Source organism: Mauremys mutica, unplaced genomic scaffold, assembly GCF_020497125.1.
Source record: "Mauremys mutica isolate MM-2020 ecotype Southern unplaced genomic scaffold, ASM2049712v1 Super-Scaffold_100167, whole genome shotgun sequence".
In the NCBI taxonomy this organism is placed as follows: Eukaryota; Metazoa; Chordata; order Testudines; family Geoemydidae; genus Mauremys; species Mauremys mutica.
The window spans coordinates 576,226-593,015 of record NW_025423280.1 but is presented as its reverse complement, the minus strand read 5'-3'; the positions used below and the strand labels follow the sequence as shown (position 1 = coordinate 593,015).

Below are 16,790 nucleotides of genomic sequence, written 5' to 3'. Positions count from 1 at the left end.
GGGCGCAGGATAAACGTCGCATTTCCTGCACTTTAGACTTTTGGTCTCCTGTTTTCTGGCTGCGTGACAAGAACCAGGGGAGGGCTAAGGGAAACCCTCGAACAATAACCACAACAGAATAGTGCGGGCAGCCGCTATAGAAATCTGCTGCCCCGGAGAAGGCTGGTCATTTAACACCTGACCAAACCCCACTGAAGTCATTGGAGAGACTCCTGTTGATTGTGGTGAGCTTTGGAACAGGCCCTAGCGATATCGCTGCTGGACGTTGCCGTGAAGAAGATTTGGGTTCTAAAGATGATGTAAGTTTCTTGCTCCTGGGGTACCAGGCGCTAGAGAGCTCCAGAAAGAGCATGACTTGGTGGGCTTCTGTCCAGTTCACATGCACATTTCTAAGTGCCCTGCAAACTCAGATCTGAACATGCAAACAGGTGTCTTGCCAGCCACCCAGTTTGTGCTCAGAATCCCTGTGTGGGTTAAAATTGGAGATTTATGATATGACCAAATGTTTGTATCCTAAACTGTGCATTCAAAACTTGTCAGAGCAATTGTTGGGGCTCTAATCTTGAAGCCAGTTTTAGAAATACGGCCCTATTCGTCTAGGTGTATTTTGTGGGGAGAATCTCTTCCCCAGTTCAAGTCTAGCGCTTCCGAGTTTGGGTTCTACTGTTTGCTCCCCAGAAGTAATCCTTGCCTGTCCCGTTCTGGATCCCACACCTGCTGTCCTTCCTGTTATTTGAAGGATCTGGTTTTCTAGAGACCACTGATAACAGAATATTCTAATAATACAAGATAGATTCATATTCTAAACACCAGTTAGGGTTCTTCAAAATCCATTGGAAAATCATCTGTCTACTGAACACAGAGTTTGTTTTCCATAAAATGTCAGAAGTTAAATTCTACGGGGTTGCAATGACATGCTCCCATGTGCATACACAAGGCTATAAAATGTCCCATAACTCACTCCATGGTCCTGTCCTTGACCCATGATTTCTCTTTCTCTCTCTTCATTTCAGAAACAGCTCGAAACTGGGAGGCAAAAGATTGTGGCTGAATTTCAGCAACTGCACCAGTTTTTGGAGGAACAAGAGCGACTCCTGCTGGCCCAGCTGGGAGAGAATAAGGAAATTGAAAAGAGGAGGGATGAGTATGTTGCCAAACTATCTGAGGAACTATCCTCTTTCAGTTCCCTGATCAGTGAGATGGAGCAGAAGTGCCAGCTGCCAGCAAGTGAATTCCTGCAGGTGAGATGGTGTTAGAAACACCCCAGAACCTTTCTCAGGGCAAGAAAGTCTCCTGACCCTTCACTTTTTTGCAGTGTAGGAGTGTATGACGTTCCCCTGGTGTTATCTGGACCAGTGATCTGCTAGTCCTCCAGTGCAGGGCACTCCAGTCCTCGAATCTGGGAGCGAGCCTTGCCCTGCTCCACTGTGAGAACCCCCACTCCAGGGCTGTTCACGCACAGCCGCTGGCATGTAAACTGCTCCCAGCTATGTGAGGGAGCACTTTTGGCCAGCCACTGCTTGGACTGTGCAACCGAATGACACTAGCCAATATCTCTGGTCCCAGACACAACCCTAGGAACTCATTGCCACTGGATGTTGTTGAGACCAAGCATTTAGCAAAACTCAAAAAGTGAGAGGATATTTCTGTGGATAACACAATATCCAGAGTGATATTAAACCTCATGCTTCATTGCTTCAGCCAGTTGCTTAGAGAGAAGGATGAGAATGTGGGGGCAGATTCTTACACCTTCCTCTGAAGCATCTGGCACTGTCCACCTTTGGAGACTGAATAGTGATTAGCTGGACGTCCGGTCTGAGCCAGTCTGGCATTTTCTGTGTTCCAAACGCTAACGCCAAAAGATTAAAGATGGAACCAGTCTTTAATTATGGAAATAGCTAAGATTGAGCCTAAGATTCCATTTAAAGCCTGATTTTGCCACTTTTCCTACATGTCACAAAAAGGGAAAATATTGGCCTTAAAACTGATACATGGGGTCTGAGGCTGTGGTGATTTTCTCTGCCAGAACTGAAGTTAGACAGGGAAGCTGTTCGTTACTTATGGTAGCCTGAACGTGTAAGTAGTCGTTAGAATTCCAAAAGCCTTCTAATAACTTTATTTTTCAAAAAAAGGCTCTAACTAGCAAAAAAAGAAAAAAACAGGTGAGAAATAAAACGTACCATCTTGGACGTCTCTAGCTGATATCTAGGGTCAGATTCTCTGTTGCGACCAGTATCTGCTGTGGGCAGCATCTTCACTCCTCAGATGTCCTGCATTGAACCTGGGGTGTAGGATGGTGATTGGCCCTGTGTTACTCTGCACCCCACACCTGTCGGATTGTTTTGCATAAGAGTGTGGGAAACTGACATGCAAGTCTCAAGGATGAGGCTCGTTCTTATCTGCTGGGAGGCAATAACAGGATAATAAATTAAAAAGCTGTCTAGGATGATGTTACCCAATGAAGTTACAGCTGCTGCCTGTGTGTATTTTATTAACCAATTAGCAATTGCTTGATTGCTTGCTTTAAGTGTATAAAGATGTATGCTGGGGAGAAATAAAATGACTTTGCTTTCAATCATATTGATGGTCGAGCTCTGTCCATGCACGCCTGCGCTGCAACAAATGGTGACCCCGACGTGATTCGTATCGAATGAAAGTGTCGGTGGCCTGACCCAGGCGGAGAAGCCCTGAGCCCAGAGGCGAACGGCCAGGAGCCTGAGCCCAGAGGCGGGGAGTGCTTATCCGACGTGACTCGTATCGAGTGATGATAGTGTCGGGAGTTGAGCCCAGAGGCGAACGGCCAGGAGCCTGAGCCCAGAGGCGGGCGGCTGGGAGCCGCGGCGGGGAGTGCTTGAGAAGCCCCCGGATTCCGACGTGATTCGTATCGAGTGCTGATAGTGTCGGGAGCCTGAGCCCAGAGGCGAACGGCTGGGAGCCGCAGGGGAGAGTGCCGGAGAAGCCCCCGGGCGTCCAACAGAGACGCGCGCCTGAGCTCAGGGGCGAGCGTCCGAAAAGAGAGGCGCACCCAAGCTCAGATATGAGTACCGCTGTATCAGCTGAAGAAAAGATAACATAGAAGTTTTATTTGCACATTATGAACCGACAAAGGGAAAAGATCTTCCCTGCTGCACTGATTCACTTATTAAGAAGAGAGGGGGAGTTGTGGAGGCTCCTCCTGACCGGCCTTCGGGCACAGGACGAGGAGGTGCTCCACTGGAAGCGAGCCCTGGACGGGAAGACGTTGGAGTGCACGGCGCAGGTAGAGGCTCGTGCCGTGGCCCCGGAGGTCGTTTGGACCTACAAGCAAGCAAGTTGTTCTGGCAGGAGCCTGGAGAAGGCGTCCTACACTGGCTGGTTTGAGCCTGGGACAGTGCCGGGAAAACCATTATGCTTCTCCGGTATGAGCAGCAATAGCTGGGTGTCCTGACATAGGATTCACAGATTAAAAGAAGCCAAGCAGGGAAGGAAAAGGAACAGCATGAGTTAACTAAGCAAGCTAAAGATAAGACTTGGCGAACAGCCCAGACTAAAGAGAGCGTGACTGGGCCCAAAAAAGTTAATGAGAGCTGCAAAACTCGGCCTGGTATTACCGGAATGTGTTAGATTTCTTTTCTTATGGGTAAAGAAACGCTACAAAAAAGACTGACTGCTTGGACCCATGATTTTTACTGCAGAAAGACCCCTCCACATCAGAAGAATTTTTTTACTGATGATTGGCCTATGTAATTTTTTAGTCCTATTGTGTTTTTGGACAGCATGAAAAAGGGACAAGGTGTCCCTTGGCAGCCCCCATTGTGTTATTTGGAATTTTTTTTTGTTGTTTTTTGAAAGAAGCAAAATTACTACGGGATGATGTCCTGGTAAATTTCCCCCGTAGAAGCTGAACCATGCCGGTGGTGGAAAACAAGGAAAAACACTTATGTTGTTGATGTTGCCAAAGTCCAGAAATTCCTGATTAAAAAGATATTGAGAACTGACCCTGGTGAAGAAACAAAGAATTACACACTGGCAGGACGAAATTTGTGGGACTTATGTTTGGAACTGTGGTATTAATTGAATTTCGGGGTTTATTCTACAGGCTGCGCCCTGTGTTTTGGATAAATCCTTCAGTATGTATAGCCCACCCTAATTGGATTGTAAATGATATGTCCTTCTTTTATTGAGGCTGAGAAAGCATTGCCGTGGGAGCTAGTATGTTTGAATTTTTGAATGGCCAGCTGATGGCCATTCGGAGTGATTTTGAGCACCAGGATAGCCCACTGCCCTTACAGATATATTAGGAGTACCATTTGATCTGGAGTTGTAAAAATATATTTAGACACTGTTTAAGTAAAAGTGTAAATATTTGCAGTGCCCCTCCCCAGCATGTAAACCGGTTGAGTTGGGGGGTGAGGGCTTTTACATACCGAACCCTGCCGGGTTCATGGGGAGGATGATTGTGGAATTAATTGCCCCAGCTTTTTAGAGTTTAATTGTTTTTTGTTTTTCAAGTTTGAGAAAACTCAGCCAAAGGGTTTGTTGAGTATTCTCAAGGGGGGAGTTGTGTGTTATTTAGGCATAAATTTAGGTAATTTGGGAGAATGGCTTTGAATTTATGTGACCCTAAGAATTTTTATGTAAAGTGCCTTTGTTAGTCTATTTAGACTTTTTGTTAATTTTGTGTTATGTGCTGATTATTGGCCGTTGTAGACTGCTTGATATTAGATGTGGCCTATATTATAATAGACAGCGTATTTGGAAAGGAAAACAGGATCGGGCCCAAGCGGACAGGCAACAGATAAGGCTTGGAAAGCTGGCTGAAAAACTCTTGAGGGCGTAGCGAGACTAAAAGTTTAACTCTATGGTTGCCAGAGGGAATAAAGGTTGAATTTTGTAAAAATGCTTAGAGAAAAGTTTTTGGTGTTTTGAAATGTTTGTAAATAAATTTAGGCAAGAAATTAGTTTGCAATTGTTTGGCCATGAATATTTTGTTGCATTAGTTGAAGATTGTATATTGTGCTATGTAATTGTAATTGTATTAGGCTAAGGGCATATAAGTGGTGCTGTTGTTTTTTTTTTAGTGTTTAAAATTAGAAGCTAATAGTAAGAAATTTTAAGCTGTGATTAGCTTTGAATTTTAGGAGTAAGCTAGGAAGCAATTGTATTAATGTAAATGATTTACCTGATGAAGTAATTTTTTTGTTTTGCCTGCTAGCTATATAGGGTTTTGGTATATTTTAAGTAATGATTAATTGCCCAGTAGGGGTAGTTTTGTTTTTGTTTTTTAGATATTAAAGAAAATTGGTGTTAGCTGTATAGCATTTAATGTACCATGTAATTATTTATGAATTGCATGGTTATGGATAAGCCTTATAGATTGAGGAAGTATTATTTGGCTTTTAGTTTTGTTTTGTTTAATTGGTTATTGTTACTTTTTTATGTGTTTTTGGAATAGAGGGGAGAATTTCCCTATGCTGCCTTGGTGGAAAATTACAGCTGCGTGATTACGAGAACAGAGGGATGAGATAATGTTGTTATGAGAAAGTAGGGAACTGCCAGAGCGAGGCAAAGGCCAGGTGGCCTAACTGGATCAGATACGGTGCATGGGAAATGGGAAGACAGTAAGCCAGGTGGATTCCGGCGAAGTGGGTCCGGCCTTGGCTGATTTTGGCGCAGAGTGCCATAAATACAATGGCCTTCTGCTTGCTGCCCCATGTTGCTGCAGTGGAAGCCCTTATTGGAAACCTGCTTTGTGGGTGTTTGCACATTGGCAGAACCCTCCTGGCCCCTTGGGCCACTTGCGTTACCTGGAGGAGGGATGTTTAGGTAAAAGTAGGGCACTGCGGAAGATATTGTTACGGTTTAGTTAGGCAGCTGGTGTTTAGATTTGCTTTTAGTTTTGCTGTGTAATAGATTGTAGTAATGTGATGCTATAAGTTGAAAATGTTTTGCTGTGCCTTCCTTTTTTTTTATTATGAGAAAAGGGGGGAAGTGTCGGATTGTTTTGCATAAGAGTGTGGGAAACTGACATGCAAGTCTCAAGGATGAGGCTCGTTCTTATCTGCTGGGAGGCAATAACAGGATAATAAATTTAAAAGCTGTCTAGGATGATGTTACCCAATGAAGTTACAGCTGCTGCCTGTGTGTATTTTATTAACCAATTAGCAATTGCTTGATTGCTTGCTTTAAGTGTATAAAGATGTATGCTGGGGAGAAATAAAATGACTTTGCTTTCAATCATATTGATGGTCGAGCTCTGTCCACGCACGCCTGCGCTGCAACACACACCCACTGCTCTCACCCAGCCCCACCTTCCTGTGGATGTCAAGAAGCCCACAGGACAGGCCCTCAGAGTGTTTGTGGGCGAGTGGGGAGAGAGTTTACAGCACGGGGGGCAGCACAGCATGGGGGCATCCCTCCCTCTGGCCCCCTGGAGTCTGCAGGAGGGGATCTTCCCCACACCTGTGAGTGTTAGGAGGATCCTTGTTCAGCACATCGCAAGACTGAGCCTTTGATTCCATGTGCCGGGTGGTTATGCAAATGTCACTACTCGAAGAGCCTGTGTGCCTCCTTATACAAACTTCCTGGGCCCAGCTCCGAGCAAAGGCAACACGTGGAATGTTTTTATTTGTTATTTATTAACACAAACAATTTGTCTTTGAACCTCAAACTGTGAAGACAAAGCGAGTCCCCTCCAGAGCAGGAGGGATCCTTAGTGTGAGAGCTGGGATTGAATTTCCTTTTCTCTCTCCCCTCTAGGACATCAAAGGCACCTTGAGCAGGTAGGTGGCTCCTTCTCACTCTCCCTTTCACTTCCCAGGGCAGGGAAGGGATTTTGGACATGAGACCTGGCTCCCCACGGCCCAGCAGTGCAGAGTGTGGGGCTGGTTCCCAATCTCCCTCCGTTACATCTAATCTCGGGGCTGTTGTCATTGTGACCAGACTCCAGAATAGAGCAGCCTGAGAAAAGAGTGATTGACCTACAGACAGGGGTGTTACTTGTAGTGTGGCTGGTGGAACGGAGACCAGGGGCGGCGAGTTATATGGGCCCATGGGGCCCAGGCCCCACCAATAATCCAGGAGCTGGGCTCAGCCCCACCAATGTTTGGGCCCCAGGCCCTGTGCTGGGGGTCCCCGCTTTGCAACACCCGGCGCTCTCACTCACCGCAGCAGCAGCGGCAGCTCCCGGGAGGGGCCTCAGGAGCGACTGGACTCCCAGCCCATTGGCCGGGAACCCCAGCCAATGGGAGCTGCCGGGGGCGGTGCCGGAGCTGCCTGGCCACGCCTCCACAGCAGGGAGGGGGAGCGAGCCACAGGCAGCGGCTGAGCCCTGGGCATTGTGAGCAGCAGACAGACACAGACGGTGAGCTGTGGGCAGCCAGACACACACAGCCGGGGAGGGGGGGTTGGTGGGGACAAACACACACAGCCAGGGGGTTGTGGGACAGACACACACGGGGGGGATGGACAGACAGACAGACAGACAGACACAGCCTGTGAGCTGTGGGGGCAGCCAGACACACACACACAACTGGGGAGGGGGGGTTGGTGGGGACAAACACACACAGCTTGGGGGTTGTGGGACAGACACACACAGCGGGGAGCAGACAGACAGACACAGCTGGGGGGGGGGGTTGGTGGGGACAAACAGACACAGCCAGGGGGTTGGGGGTTGTGGGACAGACACACACAGTGGGGGTCAGACAGACAGACAGACACAGCCAGGGGTTGTGGGACAGACAGACACAAGGACACAGCCAGGGGGTTGTGGGACAGACACACACAGCGGGGGGGAAGGGGGACAGACACACACAGCCGGGGGTGGTGGGGGCAGCCAGACACACACAGCCGGGGGTTGTGGGACAGACTGACACAAGGACACAGCCAGGGGGTTGTGGGACAGACAGACGGACACAGCCGGGGGAGATGTGGGGACAGACAGATGGAGTCGTGGGTGGGGAAAGGAGCAGCAATGGGCACCGCGGGGCTGGTATAAAATACACAGGATGGGGGGGGGCTTCCTGAGGGGACTATAGCAACACCCCCCGCAGAGCAGACCCAGGTTGCAGCTGGCTCCGCCCATCACAGCCCCCTGCCCCACAGAGACCCACACAACCCTCTGCTCCCTCGAGAGACTCCCAATGACCCCTGTGCCCCTGTCACTCCTCTCCAAAGAGCCCTCCCCTTTGTGCCAGCCCACTCCCCTCCCCTCCTCCAAAGCTCCCTACAATCTCCCCCTTTGCCTTCCGCCCCCCAGCCCAGCCCATTCCATTGGCCGGGAGGCTCCCAGTCTAGTAGCTAGCAGGGCCCATGGGAGCTGCACCTGAGGCAGGGTGCCTGCCTGCAGATGCAGACCTGCCTGGCTGTGCCTCCACAGCACAGGGAGGGGGAGCCACAGGTGAGCAAGCCCTGGTCATCATCATCATCATCACAGGCCCAGTAATTCTCTGGATATTTAATTTCACTGAGGCAAAATGTGTGCAATTTTATGGGTTGAATGATTGAATGACATAATACCCACCTGCCTGCATTGTCCGTCACTAAGTCCAGTAATTTTGTCAAGTGTTTGTTGCACAACATGGTGGTGCCTACCCCTACCTTGTGCTTCAGGGGTGATGGGGTCAGGGCAGCCAACATATCCAATTACTAATCAGGTAGTTCTATATGTTGGCTGGCATCTTTTTTTACGTGTTTGCTCCCCCTGATGTTAGAACCTGGCTACACCACTGGGGAGGGGAGCTTCCTAGACCTGTGCAGCTGGGGCTTAGGTGAATTTTGTGATACTGTGCCCCTTCCCAGCTACCACCCTGCAGTCCCCACTCCTGCACAATGCTGGGCAAGGGGCAGCCCCATCCCCAGTGAGGCTATCGTGAGGGGTGGCAGCAGGGGAGGCCATACGTGATGGCAACCTCCCACCTCGGTACCCACCATAGGGGAGCCGAGTGGGCCTTCTGGACCTGAGAGGGACCCTAGGAGCATGTGCAGTGAACTGCGGGGGAGAGGAGGGGTCCCTCCCCTGGAGCTTGCTGCTGCCAGGGAGGGTGGAGGGGAATCCTCTTTGGCCCTAGCCCTGGGGCAGCCTGTCTGCACCCCAAGTTCCTTATCCCCAGCCCTGCCCCAGAGTCCTCACCTGACCGGAAAAACACGCAACTTAAATTTGGTGGTCAGTTTAGAGTATCATAGAATATCAGGGTTGGAAGGGGCCTCAGGAGGTCATAAGGTCCAACCTCATGCTCAAAGCAGGACCAATTCCCAACTAAATCATCCCAGCCAGGGCTTTGTCAAGCCGGGCCTTAAAAACCTCTAAGGAAGGAGATTCCACCACCTCCCTAGGTAACCCATTCCAGTGTTTCACCACCCTCCTAGTGAAAAAGTTTCTCTTAATATCCAACCTAAACCTCCCCCACTGCAACTTGAGATCATTACTCCTTGTTCTGTCCTCTGCTACCACTGAGAACAGTCTAGATCCATCCTCTTTGTAACCCCCTATCAGGTAGTTGAAAGCAGCTATCAAATCCTCCCTTATTCTTCTCTTCTGCAGACTAAACCATCCCAGTTCCCTCAGCCTCTCCTCAGAAGTCATGTGCTCCAGCCCCCTAATCATTTTTGTTGCCCTCCACTGGATTTTCCAATTTTTCCACATCCTTCTTGCAATGTGGGGCCCAAAACTGCACGTAGTACTCTAGATGAGGCCTCAGCAATGTTGAATAGAGGAGAATGATCATGTCCCTCGATCTGCTGGCAATGCCCCTACTTATACAGCCCAAAATGATGTTAGCCTTCTTGACAAAGGCCAGAGGAGGGAGTGTTAGTGCCTGTGTGGACTTCTGAGAAGTGCATGGGGTGGAAGGAGATGCTGGGATGCTCTGGAACCACTCCTTCAAAGCCAGTCAGGACTCTGGGGGAGCCTCCTCTCTGAGCAGACTGTCTCCAGGGCAAGAAGCTTACACCTTCCTGGGTCTGACCTCAGAGCATTCAGCATGCCCTTCCACACCATGCACTTTCCGCAGTGAGTCCGCCCAGGCAGGGTCCTGGGGCAGCCAGAGGTCCCTGCACCCCAACTCGGCAGTCAGATGTGACTCTCAGCCAGACTGTAAAACAGAAGGTTTATTAGATGATGGGAACACAGTTTAAACAGAGCTTGTTGGTACAGAAAACAGAACCCCTCGGTCAGGTCCATCTTGCGGGGTGGGGAGCCCAGAACCAAGTTCTGAGTCTCTCCCCATTTCCCCAGCCAGCTCCAAACTGACACTCCCTCCTCTGGCCTCTGTATCTCTTCCGGACAAGGAGGCCACCTGATCTCTTTGTCCCCAACACCTTCAGTTGGCATCTTGCAGGGGAAACTGAGGCACCCACACAGTATTCAGAGAAAATATTAAGAACATTCCCACTTCATCACAACAGGTACAACAAAATATAATACTGTATATTGAAGTAGGCAAGTGCTGCTTCTGACTTTCCACTTTTAATTGACCCTTGTAATTTTGTGGCGCTGACGCGTTATAGCTTCATTTTATATCGGCTTACAGGGCGGGAGCGGGGGGGCACCACCATTTTGGGCCCCACCAAAAATTATACAAACCTGCCGCCTATGATGGAGACTTCAGGGGACTGGGGATGGAGAATGAGTTTTTCATTGTGGGATGCTGTCCCAGGTTGCTGTATTCACCGCAGGTGCTGCCCCCTCCTGGCTGCTCTGGGGATTAGCTCTTCCAGGGCCAACCCCTCCCCTTGCGTCTCTCCCCCGTTGTCTCTCTCTCACTCTGCAGCCTCATCTCTCCCCCCAGGAGCTGCAGCTTCCTCTGCGTGACTCAGCCCCCAGCCAGGTCACTGAATGGTTCCCCTGCTGGGGGGCAGAGTCTCGCTGGCCCCACTGCCCAGGCAATGCCGCTCCAGCCGGGGCTGGGTGGGGAACTCGAGCCCCCCACTGCTCTAGGCTCCAGCCCAGGGACCCTGCCACATGCAGGCAACGTCTGCTCCCTCCCTGGGCTGCTCCCCGCTCCCCTCCCACAGGCCTTCGTCTCCCCCCGCTCTCTGACGGGGGTTAGACCAGGTGACCCTGGCAGCCCCCTCTGGCCCTGTGAGTCTAACACTCCCTCCCCCAGGGCCCGGCTCCCAGCAGGCTGTTCTCTGCCTGGGTCCCTCCTGCCCTTTCGAGTGCACAGGGGGGCTGCAGACTCCTCCCTGCAGCCATTTTTGCTGCCACCTTCCTGGCTTTGCACTAGCCCAGCCCCCACCTGCTCAGCTGAGCTTCATCGTCCAACCAGGGGTTACTGCTCTGGCCTGAACCCCCCATGTGTGGCCTGTCTCCCCAATCTCCTCGTTCTCTGCTTCCTTCACCCTTTCCGGGGGCTGATGTGGGGTGAACACCCAGCACAGGTGTACTAACAGGAGTGTCAGTGTAAGACACAGAGGACGTTGTTCCCCCCTTCTTGCCACGGGGAGGCCTCAGCTGGAATCCTGTGTCCAGTTCTGGGCACCGCACTGTGAGAAGGATGTGGACAAATTGGGGAGAGTTCAGAGCAGAGCAACAGAAGTGATCCGAGGTTTAGACTGGACGAGCCGTGAGGAAGGTAGAAATAAATGGGTGTGTTCAGTCTAGAGAAGAGAAGACTGAGGCAGGGCCTGATAACAGTCTTCAGATCTGCCTGAGGCTATTCTGCAGCGAGCGGTGACCAGTTGTTCTTCACGTCCCCTGAGGCAGAACAAGGAGGAATCGGTTTAATTTGCCACAAGGGAGATTTACATCAGTGCGACGGGTTCCCAGGGTGCAGCCTGGACTGTGGCACTGCTGAGCCCTCCAGATCCCCAACCTGGGCTGCCTCTCGCCCCGTGATGCTGATGTCAAGCTACAAGCCTGACAGGCCCTGCGCTGACACAGACACCTGTGGGCAGGGACCCGCCTGGCCGTGTTACATGGCTCATCCCCCAGCCATTGACGAGCCAGCAATAGAAGGTGCCAGCCAGTTCCCCCCAGCTCCAGCCCTGCCCCCCAGAACTGCACCAACTCCCACTGCTCCCGGCTCCCTGGGCAGTGCCGGTTCATTCAGTCGTTTGCCGTCCCCCAGTGCAGGGTGGACACACACTGACCTTTGTAAGCTGAGAACCCCGGAGCTAGTGGACTGACCATTGTATGTATCCAAAGAGCTAGATAAGAACATAAATTATCTTTGAAATGGGACAGTGGGTCTCACTCCAGGTCCTGGTACGATGGGCATCTACATCACCCCAAGGATTGTCCCTAATTATCTCCCTTCAGTGGGGTACGGGATACGTCAGGGGATCCTGCTTCCCACCCTCACAATATCAGCGGGGGAGCCGTGTTAGTCTGGATCTGTAAAAGCAGCAGAGAGTCCTCTGGCACCTTGTAGACTAACAGACGTATTGGAGCAGGACGAAGTGGGGATTCACCCACGAAAGCTCATGCTCCAATACGTCTGTTAGTCTATCAGGTGCCTCAGGACTCTTTGCTCCACTCACAATACAAGAACGAGGGGACGTTCAGTGCAGCTGAAAGGCAACTAGTGTAAAGCTGGGGGGGGGGAGCGGTGGAAGCTGATCTGTGGGGCTTCTGCTGGGTGCTGAGCACCCACTATTTTTGTTCCACGGGTGCTCCAGCCCCGGAGCCCCCACAGAGTCGGTGCTGATGTGTGTCAGGTCCTTAAACTTCACCCAGTTATTCCTGTGTTCAGCCCAGTAATTTCTATTTGACTAAATCCTGACGTGTATTGACTAAAGCACCTTCCAGAAAGCCAGTCAGTCCTGATTTACCGACATCAACAGACAGTAACACCTGAGGCTGCTTAAAAGTGGGGGGGCAGTGGTGCCCAAACCTCGGCCCCACCCCTGCTCTGCCTCTTCCCTGAGACCCTGCCCCCTGCTCACTCCTCTCCGCCCCCTCCCGCATCACACACCTTTCAGGCAGGTACCAAGGCAGAGAGCAGAGCTCGCCCACCTTTAAAAGTGATGGGGCCACGGCCCCCCTATTCTGGTGCCCTGTCAGGAGATAGAGAATCCACCACTTCCCTGGGCAGTTTCTGCCAATGGTTAATGCACCCGCACTGCTAACAATGTCTGTCTGATTCCCATGGGCATTTCTCTGGCTTCAGCTTCCAGCCATTGGTCCTTGTTCTGCCTTTGTTTGCTAACCTGAGGAGCCCTTTAGTGCCAAGTCTGTTCTGCCCATGACAGTTGTCACGGAGTGAGGGGGAGTCAGGGCCCTGAACCCCCCACTTCCTGTGATTCCCCATGACTCTCACCCAGCCAGTAAAACAGAAGGTTTATTGGGCGACAGGAACACGGCCCCAAACAGAGCTTGTAGGTACAACCAGGACCCCTCAGTCAAGTCCTTCTGTGGGGCTGGGAGCTTAGACCCCAGTCCTGGGGCTCCCTCCGTTTCCTCAGCCTGCTCTAAACTGAACCCCGCTCCCGCCGTCTCCCCCAGCCTCCCCCCAGCTCCTCCTCCAGCCTTTGGCCCGTTTCCCGGGCAGAAGGTGTCACCTGGCCCAACCCACCTCCTAGGCTCTCATGTTACGCGCCCAGGTATCTTCCCTCAAGGAAAGTCTCCCATCCCCAATGCAAACAGTCCTAGTAAAACTCCCCTGCAACATTCCCAGGTCTATACTCCACACTCCCTGCTGCGTCACATCGGTATTTGTACCCCACACTCAAGTGCCAGGGTTCTCTCAGGACAAGGCATTTTCACCAGCCCTCACATCAGATTTGTGGGTCTTCTCTGTGCTGTCTCCACTTTTTCAACGTCCATTTTAAAATGGAGACACCAGAACTGGATGCAGTTTTCCAATATCGGTCTCACCAGAATGAAGGGGAAGCTTGTAGTGTCACAGCTGGGATTGGACCTGTTCCTGGGGCAACAGAGAATTTAACCTCCAGGGTCTGCTGAGCTACAGCCATTCACTAGAATAAAATACATGTTAGTAAAACACAAATATGAACGAACTCCACACCGAGTAACACTGGGTTGTTCTTCAGATGCGAGAGGGAGAAGTTTCAGAACCCAGTGGCCTTTTCTTCTGAACTGAAATGGAGAAACTGGGAATCTTCTCAAAGAAATGCATCTCTGGAGACCAGAATGAAGGAATTCACAGGTAATAACCAGTCACCTGGGGGATTTTCTCACCTATGTTACACTGATAACTGATAGAGCTGGGGAAATCTCTTGGGGACAATGATTGTGGATGGAGATAGTCAGCTAATCATTTGGAAGCTATGAATTCCCTACCCAGCTCTCAGTACAGCACGCACACACTGGGTTAGGGGCCTGCATTCGGACCCCCTGGGGGTTTCCTTTCCTAGCAGCTGTGAACATTAACCTGCGCTTGAGCTTCCTGCTGAATTCACTGTTTCTGGAGTATGTTTGTTTGGATTGTTTGTCTGCCAGGCCTCCGGTGTCACCACAGTCCCTCTCTTGCTTTAGAGCAGGGCTGGGGAATCTTTTTTCTATCATGGGCCATTGACCCACATTAAAAATCAGTCGCTAACCACTCACCCGCAGGGGGACCAAGAGGGGGTGTGGAGGCTCGGGGCTCCCCCGCAGCAGGCCGAGCTGGCGTGCGTGGCTCCAGCCGCGCAGGGATTGCAGAGGCAGTGGCGCTGGAAGAATTTTTACAGTGGGGGTGCTGAAAGCCAGTGGTCCCCAAACATTTTACTTGGCACCCCCTACCCCTGGCTGTGCCCCCTCTCCCCAGAGCAGGGACCAAGACTGGACCGTGGCCCTGGGAGGGGAGGGGGCAGGATGGGGTAAGGGGGCTGAGGCTGGGACCACAGCTGGGGACTGGGGCAGAGTCCTGGGTGCGGGGCCAGCAAATGGGACCCCCCCACGTTCCTAGTTCCTGCAGCTCTTCGCAGAGGTAGGTTCCCCACCCCTGCTTTAGAGATTCTCCACCTTTTATCCTCCTGAGCTGGAGAGAATGAGACCCCCAGGGCTGCCAGGAACGATGAGCCAGTTTTACTGAGTACTAATGATTGAATGCTAATCAGTGACACAGTGTCTGTGTGTTGGTCTGTCTGTGAATGATGTGTTGGTTTCAGAGGGTTTCTCTACACAGCAATTAAACACCTGTGACTGGCCCGTGTCCGCTGACTCCGGCTCAGGAGGTTCGGGGTCGGGCTGGAGCCTGGCTCTGCGACCCTCTCCCGTCACAGGGTCCCACAGCCCAGGCCTCTGCCCAAGCCCCAGCATCTACCCGGCAATGAAACAGCCCCAGTGCCCCAGCCCTGCGAGCCCAAGTCAGCTGTCATGGGCCAGCCACAGGTGTGTAATTGCTGGTAAAACATCTCTGGGTCTGTCATGTAACCTTAGGTCATGTCCTTAGTTTTTAATGTTTGGGGTTATTTTTAGTGATGTGTGTAATGTTTTGTATTGGTCTGAATTGCACTTAACCTCCTTCACTAGAACTTCAAAAAGTTCGTTTTCTTTTCATTTTGCTTTTGTGTTAGAACATTAACAATGTGAATATATCCCTAAACACGACAACCTGACATTTCGTCTTTCACCCATTTCTTCCTCTAGACTCACTGTCGTCTAGACAGCGGTTGGACAAAGGTAAATTTCTCCTATCAAAGGGGGAGTGAAAACTTTCCTATGAATTATGGGGGCTCATTGGCAGCACCATAGTTCAGGTTTTGTGTCAATTTTTGCATTTGAAAGGAGCTGAGCAACATATTCCTGGTGGCTGCCCAGATCTTTCCTAAAAACAGAACAGTTGATTCTTTTCTCTCTTAGAATTTAGAATTTGTAACTAGTGGTTGGGTTACCCAGATGGGCCGGGGTACGGGCGAGGGGGCGAGCAGTGTATCTCCGCAGAGATCTAAGAGTTTAAAAATGAGCCTTTTGGAAAGTCAGAGAGGAACATCTCACCTCGTTCTCAGAACTCTTTATGCGCATACATCACATCCCCTGGCCATATTATTAGTATTAGCAAATGCACAAGTGGGCAGATGGGGGGTGAGAACTCCTGCAGCAGGAGCCGAAATCCCCTTCTCCAGGACATGTGGGAGAGTGGGCAGCACTGACTGTCACATGCGTAACCCTGGGGAGGGTCCAGGGGAGTTCAAACATCAGGAGACAGAGCTAAAACCCACAACAGAATCCTTTAAAATGTCCTGATTGCTGGGCCCTGTGATCTGCTGGGAGCCTCCTGTGCTGCCAGGGTCTCTGATCACGTCTGTGGGGAGAGGTGGGGGCAGGTGGGGAAAGGTTCCAGGGCCTGACTGTCAGGTCCTTTCGTGCTGCTCTGTCAGAGCAAAGGGGCCTTGATGTGCCTGGAAACAGACCCCAGAAAATAGCCCCGGTGCCAGGGAGCCCCCTCCTCCCCCCCCTGCCCGTGTGAAGTTGGCACAGAGGCTCCACAGCAACTCTGCCCCCAGCCGTTATTGTAGCAGTGTCTGGGGCCAGGCTGGGGGCCAGGGCCGGCCCTAGGGGGGTGTGGGGAGGAAGTGACGGATTCGTCTCTTCTGGGACCGACTGCGCCAGCCAATCGCACCAGCCCGCGGGGCCCCCGAAAGCGCGGGGCCCGGCGCGGTCGCCCCAATTCGCCCTCCCCAGGGGCGGCTCTGCTGGGGCACAGACAGGAGGCATCACACTCTGGCTGCTCTCTGCTTCACAGCCCTGAGGCCCCTGGAGCGAGGGGCCAGGCAGACTGAAGGAAGGACAAAGGTGGCTTAAAACCAGCTCCCTGTGACCCCCCTCGTCTTCCCCCCCAGCACAAGGATGGAATCACTGAGACTCAGACTCTGGGTCTGGGGCCTGGCTCAGCCGAGCGGATCATTTCACTCTGTCCCTGAACTGG

At 51.6% G+C, this 16,790-nt stretch overlaps 1 protein-coding gene across 1 annotated transcript; it reads left to right on the top strand.

The window, feature by feature from the left end:
- Window positions 1–1,120: 1,120 nt before the first annotated feature.
- Window positions 1,121–15,631, top strand: LOC123359718 (tripartite motif-containing protein 15-like). Its single transcript, XM_045001135.1, has 4 exons — window positions 1,121–1,241; window positions 6,739–6,761; window positions 13,972–14,087; window positions 15,512–15,631. Exons 1-4 carry the CDS (start codon window positions 1,200–1,202, stop codon window positions 15,571–15,573), a joined length of 243 nt encoding a protein of 80 aa, XP_044857070.1. The 5' UTR covers window positions 1,121–1,199; the 3' UTR covers window positions 15,574–15,631.
- The last annotated feature ends 1,159 nt before the right edge of the window (window positions 15,632–16,790 follow it).

What these genes read in the sequence shown, in the direction of transcription:
- LOC123359718 (XM_045001135.1), top strand. Translation starts at nt 1,200, where the DNA reads ATGGAGCAGAAGTGCCAGCTGCCAGCAAGTGAATTCCTGCAG. An exon ending in ATCAAAGGCACCTTGAGCAG is followed by an intron (nt 6,762 to 13,971) that starts GTAGGTGGCTCC and finishes GTTGTTCTTCAG; the next exon opens with ATGCGAGAGGGAGAAGTTTC. An exon ending in CAGAATGAAGGAATTCACAG is followed by an intron (nt 14,088 to 15,511) that starts GTAATAACCAGT and finishes TTCTTCCTCTAG; the next exon opens with ACTCACTGTCGTCTAGACAG.